Raw genomic sequence first — 11,548 nt, forward strand, 5'->3', positions numbered from 1 at the left:
ATATCAAGCACCACGACCTTTTCAGCAACAATTGCTGACACCCTACGAAATATCAGAGAATATGAGCCCGAGCTTCACAAGCAACTGGGGGAAATTGAGGTCTTGATTGCAGTACTCAGGGAATGCAGGATATTATTTGAGTCCGGTATCCCGATTCCGAAAGCTACAGAAGGAGCCATGGACGCATGTGTGAGGAGACATGCCGACCTCTGCGACGTGATGAATCGGATTCAAGTATTCCGTTCTCAGCAGCCATGGAGACTTTCAAAATTCGTACAGAGCGCGCGAATAATTGCTCGCGAGAAGGAGCGAAAGGTGGCTTTCGATGCATTTCGAGATTCTGTATTATTGTTACGCGATCTTGCCTCGGAGTATGTGGTTAACATCCATGAACTTCTCTGTCCCAATTTACTGAATATGACCATAGAGTCAGATTGAATCAGCAGCTTGTGGATATGAGGTATTTATTCTTCAAGGTTGAGCAGTTCAGGATGAGCGCATGACTAGAGTCTGACTTAGCTATCCAGTGCCAGTATCGCGCAAATCATGTTTGAATATGCCGACCGAGATCTCGGAGAGTCCGAAGACTGGAAAGATGATAGTCGGACGATCCCATACCAGCATGAACAACAAACCGGTGAATCACATCATCGCCGCCGAAGCACTGCAAGTCATCGGACGTCACGGCCCAGATACAAAGCGCTATGCAAGAAGTCGCTGGCTTGTTCAGATCCAATTTCACCCGTGACATCGAGCTTATCGTTCGAACATCGATGGAGGAGGGCTCATCCAACTTCAATTACGTTCCAGCACGAGCGAAGTTGGACACCGGCTGTGACGAGAACCTAGTGTCACTGGAGCTGCTCAGAGAAAATGGCATTGATGAGAGTCTCTTGAGCCCTATACAACAGGAAATTGCACTAGAGGGGCTAGATAGTACTTTTTTCCCAGAGTTCGAAGTTGAGCTCTCTTGGTATCAGGGTTATGAGTTGAAAAAGAGGACTGCTAAATTCTACGTTGTGAAGAAGCCACCATTCAACATTCTCATTGGAAGCAAGGGATTTGGTCCCGACTTTAGCGACCTCCAAAATAACCATGCTTTATTTCTCGCTAAACGGAGCAAAACACCAGGTATCCTCCCCCCTCTCGCCAATTTCTTTGTCGCTTGTACATAAGCAGCATACTGAATCAAGCAGGAGAGGTGGCCGCCGCGAGTGCAAGACGTGACCAAGCAAGACAGGAAGCGAGGCAGCTCGAAATGATTGAGCTGACGGAATATGTTCGGGAAAGCGTGAACCCAGGAGAAGTTCCGAGTGGACAAGAAGATGGTCAAGAAGGAACTAATAGTCCTGCGACAAATAATCAGCTACAAGGCGATGACGCGTCTAAATGATACCCTCGCCTGACTGCCAACTGAACGCGAGCCGCAAAGAAGTCATTAGTTAGTATAGAAGAATTTCCCAATCAGAGGTAGTAGCATGAGATATGTATATTTTGGTATCTCCTTGGTTATGAAAGAATCATATATACGGTGTGTAGCGCTCAGGGATCGGTTTCAATTAAAATCAACCCTTTGCCTCGATATACCTGGATTTGGGCTGAAAAAAGATCATAATGCTTGAATTACTATGCTCATGATCTTAATAAATGCCTGGTCAAGATACCAGGGTTTAACATTGGAAAGCAGGCAAAATGAAGTTTTTCATATACTCGGCCGCGTTTGCGGACTTGCGATGTCTCTTTGGTAGTCCTTTCGACTGCATTCTTGGGGGTCTTTTTAGAAGTCATTTTTATAGATATCCTCTTCTCTTTTCAAGATATATATGGTATGAATAACTTCAATCGTGGCAATCGCTTCAGTTAGGGACTATTATTTACAAAACACCAATGAGCGTTCCAGTTCCAAGTCAAGAGCGGTCCAAAATCAGACATATTCAGGCAGCAGATTCGATTTCAATTGCAAGCGACCACTGAACGCTATACATCTTCATGCACATATCTCAATGAAAATCGGAAGTTGGCCACATTCAATATTTCGATTGAAATCATAACTTCAAACCTTCGCAGCACTTTCCATCAGACATTTTCCTGGTGGTGTATTTATCAAAAACCTCAGGCACTTGAGAAACATCCAAGCGACAGAAGCATGACGAATTGACTGGAACATCCGCCACGGCCAGAGCCAACTTCAGCGGCTGCTCAATGACAGCGGCTTCGTCCACCCGCCCGAGTCGCACCAGACTCTCATGATATCCTTGTAGCGACCAAACATTATTAGGGTGTCGACGTGGTCGAATAATAGAGTGGTCCAGACCCAGGTCCGCGCGATACGTTTGCGCTGCTTCTTCCAGGTGGCCCTGTTCCATGAGCAGGGCAGCATACGCATGGCGGACAGGCTGCATCCACGACCAAGGCTCACTGTATGGCAACTTATCTTCGAGCTCGATTGCTTCGCGGAGAGACGCGAATGCGTCATCGTAGTTGGCACAGCGGTATTCAATCTCTCCGTCCAACATGGCTGCGGCCACCTTGAGGATGTCATTCATTTTGCCGTTGTAGGCGCGACGCGTATCGGGGACTCGAGAACAAGCTTCCTTGAAGAGCTGCTGTTGCTCCCGGGCTCTGGGCACGTCTCCTGTGGCAGCAAACGCTACGCCCTTGGCGTAGTAGGTGACAGCTGTGGTGCCGGAAAACAGAACGCGATCGTGGGGAAGATCCATGCTTTTGAGCTCATCCCACATGCCGAAGCGAACCATCACGTGCAGACGGATGGACATGAATTGTTCCAGCCAGTCAGCCATAGGTGGGGACTCAATGCGAAGGACTTCCTCGGGCACTGTTGATTCCATACGGGTCACTGCGTCAAGTGCGGTCTTCTTTTTGCCAGCGTGCATGGCGGCGTAGATCAAAGAGTGATAGGCATGTAGGCGGTAGAAGGTGTAGAAGTTTTTAGCGCCTTCTTTGTGGAAATATTTATCATCTGCGACAGTTGCCTTGTAATTGGAAGAGATTGAGCGGCGCCAATCGCCGATGAGAATATCCAGATGGGTCGGCATATGACGAACATGACCAGCATCAGGGACGAGATCGCGTAGATGATCGGCGGCATTAATGCCTAGCTCGGGGGTAGGGGACATTTCGATATAGTGAATATACAGATGAAGCAGTCCGGGGTTAAGATAGGCTCCTGCAGCCTCCTGGGCTAACGCCCTTTCTAGCACATCTTTCACCTCCATCGTGGGCGCATTCGGGTTGGGCTGGCCGGTGAACAGATCCCACAAGGCCCAAGGGGTCATATTCATCAATGCATCTGCATATAGGGTGGCAACATCCAGGTCATCCTTGAAAGCGTCGTATACTGGCTTCATAGCCTGGGCATAGCTTCTATTAAGGAGCGGGTAGTCCTTGGGAGGCTGGCCGGTCGGGAAACGAAATTGGATCGCATCGACCAGAGCTTGCTCAAGGGGAGTTGCATTCACCGCATGCTTCTTTGCTGCTTGGGCTGCATCGTAGCCGCGCTGCACGGAAGTGTGGAGATCGCCCAGATCGAACTTCTCCCACGGCTTGTTGTAGTTCGGGCCTACTGAATAAGCAAGACCCCAATACGCCATTGCGCAGGTGGGATCGTGCGCAATGGCCTGTTCAAAACAGTAGGACCCTTCCACATGATTGAAGGAATACACCCATGTCAGGCCTCGATTGAACCAGATCTGGGCGTCCGCACTCGTGGTAGTGACGGTGTGGCCAAACGAGCCCAGATCGTAGTAGTCGTCACTGGCTGGGACGGGAGTGACAGTAGTCATAATTTCAATGGAATTATACAGAAGTTGAAGGGAAGATGCAAAGAGCCCGCTGGGAGAACTCATTGGTCCCCAGTGGCAAGTGGGAACGGGTGGGGTCCCGAGGTCCCGGGCTCCTGCAAATGCTCCTCTTCGTCTTCCAACTTCCTATATTGCTTCATATAGGAGTGTAAGATCTCATTTCTGCTCTGTTCTGTAAGAAGATGGTGGAGAAAGGGCTCACTGTCGTGCACGCGGATCCCACAGAGAGGCTGCCAGTGCCGGGCTACGGGAAAATTGACACAGGTCTGTTATTGTATCTGAAAAAAGAATCGCCATTGGTATATGTATCTACTATACTTCATGAAACCCAAAGCCCTCGGGAAGTCGCCCCTTTATGTAACACTCATTGGTACAATATCGCACCATGACCCGCAATCGTAGCTTGGGCGCAATCTGCCTAGCATGCTTCACCCACGGGTGCTGTTCATTAGACAAATGCTGATCCATATAGATGTACTTTCGCTCCGACAGGTAAGGCAGCCAAGCGGAGCCCGGAACCGCCCCAAGAATGTCGACATTTCTGTCTCGAGCCGACTGCCACATGGACGCGAAAATAGTCCATTCGGCGTTTCTTCTCCAGATTTCCACGGCTTTCTTGAACACAGGTCCGGTAAGTGTTTCGAAAAGTTTCTGCACGACTGGTTCCTTTTCCAATAAGTGTTCCCGGTATAGTGCTTGGAATTTCCTCAACCGAGGCTCATCGTCAACATCAACCATCTGAACAGGCGCATCGCCTAGTAGTCCGAAGAGGCCAGATCTCAGAGCAACTTGCCTAGTGATATGTAGAGAAACCCCCGTCATAGCTATATCTAGCACACTGCGTTGATCTTTCGCCCAAGGTAGGATATCAACCATCTCGCGCACGTCATCGACTCCACCTCCTCTGGAGTGATAACGGATTTCTGGTGTATCCCATTCACCGAATTGAAAACGGTTATGTCTATCAAGCGCATCAGGATCGCCAGCGCATGCCAACACTGCCTTTAAGCTAAAAGGGCGAATAAGATCTGCCGTGACAGAAGGCCGCATCCCAAGATCCTTTGCCTGCAATAGAAACTCGTCGGCCCAGCCTGGAAGTTCTGTATTAACTCCCCAGTAAGCAAAGGTCAATCGCGACCAGTTAAGATGTAGCACATCTCGATGCGGCTGCACCCATAGCGACTCCATGGTTCTCACATCAGCCGGTTTCAATAGGCGTCCTTGCTCCAAGGCGACTTGCCGAGACTCGCTATTCACGTATGCAATAGCCGGCATCTGAGCGTTTTGGAGTGCCATGCCTAGGTTCGAGCAGATATGTTTGGAATCGTAGCCATCGAAAAAGCAGGGGTATCTTCTTCTGCTATACGGTACGGTAGGCAGAGCATCCAGATTATACGGCGTAGCTCTGCAGGTAGCCGCAAAAAATAGTGAAATGAGTCGTTGCTCATCTTGTGCGCTCATTTGTTGGCCGCTGTCATATGAGGTGCGAGTGCGGAGTACGGAGCATCAAGACATTGGATCGAAGACAGATCACGGTTATTACTGTGTCACATGACAAAAGGGCCACTAGTGAGGTAGTCTACTCAGGTGAAAGACGAAGGATATGGTCACTAAGGTGTTTAGTCTCTTACCTTTCCACACGATCGCTCAAATGCGAGCAGAGAGCGCACTCACCCTGGGTGACACCCACCCAACTCTAACCTGTAACACTAAGAAGGTCCGGACGTCGTAGAGCCGCAGAGAATAACCGCTAGGGTGGGTATGGGTGTTGTTTTTCCTCGCGCTATGGATATATAGATAGGCAGTTAACTCTGATAGATATTGATCAAGCAACGCTAAAAGATTACTATATCCTCCCTTTATAGCGCTTCATAATATAACGGATATATGTGCGACCATATTGGGGCATTCTTCCATACAATGAATGAGATTCCTTGACAATCTAGTAGGAGGTTTAGTACATAGCCAAATGTGGATTGATATGCTCGAGCCTTATGCTCGTTTCCGATGCTGTTTATTGGGGATGTATGTATCAGGGTGGTGAAATCGGCGGTTGATTATGAATGGATCAGTCGGAACATTATTCGTGGCGCATTTCCTCATATTGATTGTAGAGCAAACGATGCAACGCAGCTTCATGGAGAAGCAGCCCACACGCACTTAAGTCTCCAATCGACAATACCAAGCAAGGGGCAGCAACTTTGGTTCAAATCACACTTGATGGGATAGCTCGTTCTGCGGGAGACGAAACAGCGTTGACCAAATCCCCAATGAGACAGCCAGCATAGCAAGCAAGATCGGCTGCAGTACTGTCACTCCCTTAGCCTGAGCGATGGCGCCAATCATGAACGGGAAAACAGCACCGCCGCCCATAGAAAAGGCAGCCGCAAACCCAATGGCAGCAACGTGGAGGTTCTTCGGTAGCAGACGTGTTGCCACAATCACGACTCCCGGGAAGATAGTCCCCATGAAGAAGCCAACAAATGCAACAGCAACCGCGGACACAATAAACTCAGGCACCAGCCAGAAGACAAGCTCGAGAATAATGGCAAGCACAATGTAAACCGCAATAGATAGCTTCTCTCCAATTCGTGGTGAGACGAACCCTAGCACAAATCGACCGACAGTGATACCGAGCCAGAACCCTGTCTCTGCCATTCCGGACTCGAATGGACCGCCGTGTCGCACATTCGTCATAAATACAACAATCCAGCCACCGATTGCTACTTCAATGCCACCATAAAGGAAGAGAAAGATCGCACATATCCAGGTGACTTTATATGTGAGAGCAAGGCGTGTTTGCGAGAAAGCCCCGCCTCTCCCTGCAAGACTGGGATTCTCTCGTTGGTATTTCCTCCCGGTTTCCGCCCAGAAGGCGCTACTAGCGTAAAGAAGTGAAATAATGGCTCCTCCAGTCTGTATTGTCAGATTATCTCATCGTTTCCTGGGGGTCACGGATCGAGAAAGAGAATTTCATACCATCAGATAATAGTAGGAGTACCATTCCCATCCAGCTTTCGTAATCAGCGTTGTAGCAATTAGAGGACTTACTGTGGCCCCAATTCCATAGAATCCATGGAAGAAACCGAGGACTTCATGTGAGTTGGCCATGTTGCCGATCCACACATTCCATGCTGCATTGTGAAACCCGCTTCCCAAGCCAACCAGCATATACATAATCACCAACACCGGGAACGGTGGGTGTGTGGATATAACTGCAAAGGCCAGCACATGACAGGTGGGAGCAATCAATGTGATCCCGCGTCTGCCGAGATTCTGATGGACTGAATTGCTCAGGATCGCCGATACGCTATACCCCACAAATGGCGAGAGGAACACGAGGGAAACGATCGTATAGTTTTTGTGATAGTAAAGCTCCAGCTGCGATGTTTCAAATAGATCCGAGGTCAGTCGGCTCATACATCTAATGAATCCTGAATAGTAACACACACATAGGGAATAATGGCTCCATATGCTGCGTCATTGGACCCCATCACAAAGGCACACCAGAACGTGGCAGTGACCTTCCAGATTGTTGTTTTTGACTCGTTCCACCGCGGTGCGACGTTGACCGCATGCAACGGTGGAGTGTCATCGGGTTCTGAAGATGTAGTGGCTTCGGGTGTGTCGCGGTATTCGCCAACATCGCCTAGTGACGATGGCCAAGACGGCTGAGGGCTCGAGCTTATGCTTCTAGCGCTCATATTTCCAAGCAATATTGTTGTAAAATCTGGGAGAGGGGGTGAACTTGAGGCCAGATAGCTTGTGGGGTAGTCAGAAGTAATGCGGGGGGAAGCATCAACTGGTGAATGTAACCTCGTGTCGTGCAGCCCTGGAGCGCTGAGTGGATTGATCATGCATTCAAGCTGCCTGCTCACTATCTAGGCGGCTCTGGTCATAAAATAAGACATATAGGTCTTGACCACTTTCTCTGCGTCTCTCTACCGAAGCTCAAGCTTATAGATTAGCGCTAAAAGACCTGTCATGGACTCATGGTGAAGCTTGTAGAGCATCTATAGTTTGAACTAACATACAAGGCAAGAAATGCTAACGTACAGACATTGCTGTCGCATATAATGAAACAGAAATCAAGCTTGAGAACGATCAACATCCCTGTCACTCTCTGCTTCTCACATAATCGGAGCTCAACTGGTTGACTGCCAGGGTTACATACATCCATGTCGCCCCGGGGGATTTCATCCCACGCATCCCACGCAAAACACCCATAACAACCATCACAACCATAACAACCATGATGTTTGCTCCGTCTGGGATCGAAATCACGACCAATGAGCATCCAATCAAAAAAGAATGCCGCGATCCAATCTAGATCTGCCTAAATGCTAGCCAGTCACGTGGTGGTATTTCAACATGGCACCCGAGAGATCCACTTCTGTCCACATCACAAGCCTTGTCACGGCCTGTTTTTCCGAGCTCAACTTCTCATCTTGGTCAAAGGAGACCTCTGGAAGAGGACGTCATTGCGAGTTGAGATGGCCACAACCTCGCAGGTAGCCCCAAAGCTTGATCTCAAGACGTTTCTTCGGCCCCTCCGGGTCGAAGTCGAAACCTTGTATGATTTATCATGTCAGCTCTCATCATCTTACAAAAAGTTGGCCGCAGAGTCGGTTGAACACTTTATCCCAACGGCCATTACCCGTCTTCCGACAGGTCAGGAGACAGGGCGCTATCTCGCCGTTTACTTCGGTCTGCATTACCTGCGTGTGGCTTTCATCGATCTCTTGGGAGATCAACAACTCAAGGAACACGCGCGTGTACGCCGCACATTAGAAAAGGCATGGCCTATTGAGGAGCACTTACGGAAGGATCATTCCAATGACCTCTTCGCCTGGATTGGAGACTGTATCGCCGAAGTCGTGGCCGACAGGCTGGCCAACCCCAATGAAGAGCGGATTGACCAAATAACGACTGGCATTTCCTTCTGTCTTCCTATAAAGTACAGTGCCTCTTCATTACGCTTTGCGACTCTTGCCATGACTAATCTAGAACAGACAAGATTCCCTTGATGAAGCTATCCTGATGCCAACAGGAAAGGGATTTTCCTTAAGCTCAGACCTCAATCTCCGCCAATCATTGCTGAACGGCTATGCACGCCACACGTATTCGTCTCATGGAAATGAAAACGAGGATGAAATGGACATGCCTTCAAAACGCCGCAGGCTATTTTCCCTTCCCAAATTGAAAGTAGCGGTCATGATCAATGACACCACAGCGACTCTTGCTTCGTTGGCGTACTCTATCCCCTCTCTCCCCAATACCCGTGTTGTCATGGGCCTGATCGTGGGCGCTGGATGCAATGCGACTGTTCCCATGAAACTTGTTGATTTGCATGAAACAAAAACTAAAAGTATTCTTGAAAAATACCCTGACGCCGAAGAAACCCTTATTTCGACCGAATGGACTCTTTCCACCGCAGCTGCTTCTTTTGATGCGCTTGGGATTCGAACAAAATGGGATCATCAACTCGATAGCAATTCCAAGAGACCTGGTTTCCAGCCAATGGAATATATGGTCGGTGGTGGATTTACTGGCGAGCTTGTCCGCATTGTCTGTTATGATTGGTTCCACGGAGCCTTAGGGATAGAACGCTCTGAGTTGCCGCTAAAGTTGGTTGGGGAGTATTCTCTTACGACAGAATACCTCTCCCTTGTTGTTGCTCCTTCTCTTTCCGATGAGCGCTTAGCGAGAGAATTGTCCAGAACACTTCAACCACCCGCTGACAGTACGTGGACCTGGAGTCCTGAGTATGCCCGTGATCTTCGCGCAATTTCCTCCGCAGTGCAAGATCGAGCGGCTTCCTTGGTTGCATCCGCTGTCGTTGGTCTTCTCGATTGTACCAATGAGATCCAACTCTGCAATGAATCACCCAAAGAGATCAATGGTGAAAAAATCGAAACGGAAGTTGAAGTTATTGAAAAAGCGGACCTGGAACCAGTCTCATCGTCAAGGCCAGGTTGGAAGAGCGGACCCGAGGAGCTCGCGGTGGCTTTCTCGGGCGGGGTGATTCAACACTACCCTCATTATAAACAAAATGTACAGAGATATATTGACCGACTCCTGCTTCGTGCTGGTCCTCAGGCAGGAGGAAAGAGTGTCTTCTTGAGGGAGGCCAGCGATGGCGGGATCATCGGGACTGGCGTCCTGGCTGGAACTGCGTCAGGAGAAATCGGGGAAATCAAGGTCACCCACTCATGAGATATGACCAATCTCTCTAATCATGTCTATAGATTTATTTTTACATATATATCGCTGCTTTTGCTCGGGCTTCACCCGCGCAAGAGAGAGCGAAAAAAAGCCCCACATCGGCGGTCTGAATCCGATGTCGCGGGTTCCTTTCTGTCAAGTCCTTAATTCGGTGTTATTTGAACCAGAAAGGACACTTGACTTTGGTGTTTGTGTAGAGTCTGTCTTTTCGTCCTCTCGCCTTCAGCTGTCTGGCCGGGAGTGTTCCGCCACAATATACCTCTAATTCGATCCTCCCCGACCCGCCAAGGCTAAAACACGATCTAAAGACTTTTTCTTTTCCGTTCAGTGCGATATTGCGCTAAACATAGACCATCGCAATGAAGTTCTTCGATGTAATTGAGTGTATCTCCATTGTTCCTATCAACTGACTAACACTGGCAACAGGTTGCCGTCACATTCACCGCAGACCAATTCCAAGGGATCTACCGCGGAAAACAATATCATGACCCCGACTTCGCAGAAGTCCTGAAAAGAGCCCGCGAACATGGATGTGAGAAGATCATGCTCACCACCATGACTCTGGAGGGCGCAAAACAAAACCTACAGGCCGTAAAGGAATTCCCCGACATGTGCAAAATGACTCTTGGCGTGCATCCCTACCACGCCGCCGAGATCTATGAACAGCCGGAATGTCAATATCTCAATCAGCTCCGCGAACTGGGAGAGACGCTCCTCGCTCAGAACCCATCGCCCCTGGCTGCATTTGGCGAAATCGGGTTGGACTACGAGTACCTGGAACGGGCGGATAAAGAAACCCAGCAACGCGCGTTCCGTGAGCAACTAGAACTAGCTGTACATTTCCAATTGCCGCTTTTCCTGCATGTCCGCGAATCAGCCGACGATTTCATTTCCATCATTAAGCCTTTCCTGCCAAGACTGCCGCGTGGTGGGTTGGTGCATTCCTTTGCGGGGACGAAGGGGGAGATGCTGCAGCTCGTGGAACTGGGTCTTGAAATCAGTGTCAATGGGATCTCGTTCCGAACGGATGAACAGTTGGAAATGGTGAAACATATCCCACTGGATAAGTTACAGCTGGAGACTGATGCTCCATGGTGCGAGGTTCTGGGGAATGACCCGAAAATCGCGAGTTACTTGCAAACTGCGAAACCTTTGCCGCCGAGTCGGAAACACAATAAATTTATCTTGGGGCAAATGGTCAAGACTCGTAATGAGAGTTGTTTTATGGAGCGTGTGGGATTAGTGGTGGCGGGTTTGCAGGGTGTTGCTATGGAAGAGCTGGCGGAGGCCGCATGGAGTAATAGTTGTCGCATGTTTTGGCCCTGAAGAGAGGTATGATCTAATAGATCAAGAGTCAAATTCTCTTTACATTTTGGTTTGAATTAAATTTCGAATTCAGTGCTATTGGAAATTGGTTTTACCTAGAATCCATGCGTAACTACGGAGTAATAGGACCATGGGTACGGAGTATATAATAACCTCAAGTGCACTGTGCAAACTCC

General features: G+C 49.0%; 6 protein-coding genes across 6 annotated transcripts; 3 read left to right on the forward strand and 3 right to left on the reverse strand.

Moving 5' to 3' along the window:
* Positions 1-177: 177 nt before the first annotated feature.
* Positions 178-1,175, forward strand: N7457_004963 (retropepsin-like aspartic protease; the record flags this gene model as incomplete). The annotated part of the gene is made up of 4 exons (XM_057176008.1): positions 178-371; positions 428-460; positions 528-680; positions 731-1,175. The coding sequence occupies 4 exons, from the start codon at positions 178-180 to the stop codon at positions 1,173-1,175; spliced, it is 825 nt and encodes a 274-aa protein (XP_057033055.1).
* Positions 1,176-2,045: 870 nt separating this feature from the next.
* On the reverse strand, positions 2,046-3,803 carry N7457_004964 (tetratricopeptide repeat protein; the record flags this gene model as incomplete). Its single annotated transcript, XM_057176009.1, has 1 exon — positions 2,046-3,803. The coding sequence occupies one exon, from the start codon at positions 3,801-3,803 to the stop codon at positions 2,046-2,048; it is 1,758 nt and encodes a 585-aa protein (XP_057033056.1).
* A 330-nt stretch (positions 3,804-4,133) lies between these two features.
* N7457_004965 (uncharacterized protein) lies at positions 4,134-5,282 on the reverse strand (the record flags this gene model as incomplete). Its single annotated transcript, XM_057176010.1, has 1 exon — positions 4,134-5,282. The coding sequence occupies one exon, from the start codon at positions 5,280-5,282 to the stop codon at positions 4,134-4,136; it is 1,149 nt and encodes a 382-aa protein (XP_057033057.1).
* Positions 5,283-6,032: 750 nt separating this feature from the next.
* N7457_004966 (MFS transporter) lies at positions 6,033-7,525 on the reverse strand (the record flags this gene model as incomplete). The annotated part of the gene is made up of 3 exons (XM_057176011.1): positions 6,033-6,737; positions 6,801-7,202; positions 7,274-7,525. The coding sequence occupies 3 exons, from the start codon at positions 7,523-7,525 to the stop codon at positions 6,033-6,035; spliced, it is 1,359 nt and encodes a 452-aa protein (XP_057033058.1).
* Positions 7,526-8,314: 789 nt separating this feature from the next.
* On the forward strand, positions 8,315-10,037 carry N7457_004967 (hexokinase family protein; the record flags this gene model as incomplete). The annotated part of the gene is made up of 2 exons (XM_057176012.1): positions 8,315-8,778; positions 8,834-10,037. The coding sequence occupies 2 exons, from the start codon at positions 8,315-8,317 to the stop codon at positions 10,035-10,037; spliced, it is 1,668 nt and encodes a 555-aa protein (XP_057033059.1).
* A 368-nt stretch (positions 10,038-10,405) lies between these two features.
* N7457_004968 (TatD family hydrolase) lies at positions 10,406-11,372 on the forward strand (the record flags this gene model as incomplete). Its single annotated transcript, XM_057176013.1, has 2 exons — positions 10,406-10,420; positions 10,473-11,372. The coding sequence occupies 2 exons, from the start codon at positions 10,406-10,408 to the stop codon at positions 11,370-11,372; spliced, it is 915 nt and encodes a 304-aa protein (XP_057033060.1).
* Positions 11,373-11,548: the final 176 nt, after the last annotated feature.

This window comes from Penicillium paradoxum, assembly GCF_028828445.1.
Source record: "Penicillium paradoxum strain IBT 22861 chromosome Unknown utg000004l_segment0_segment0, whole genome shotgun sequence".
NCBI classification, from domain to species: Eukaryota; Fungi; Ascomycota; class Eurotiomycetes; order Eurotiales; family Aspergillaceae; genus Penicillium; species Penicillium paradoxum.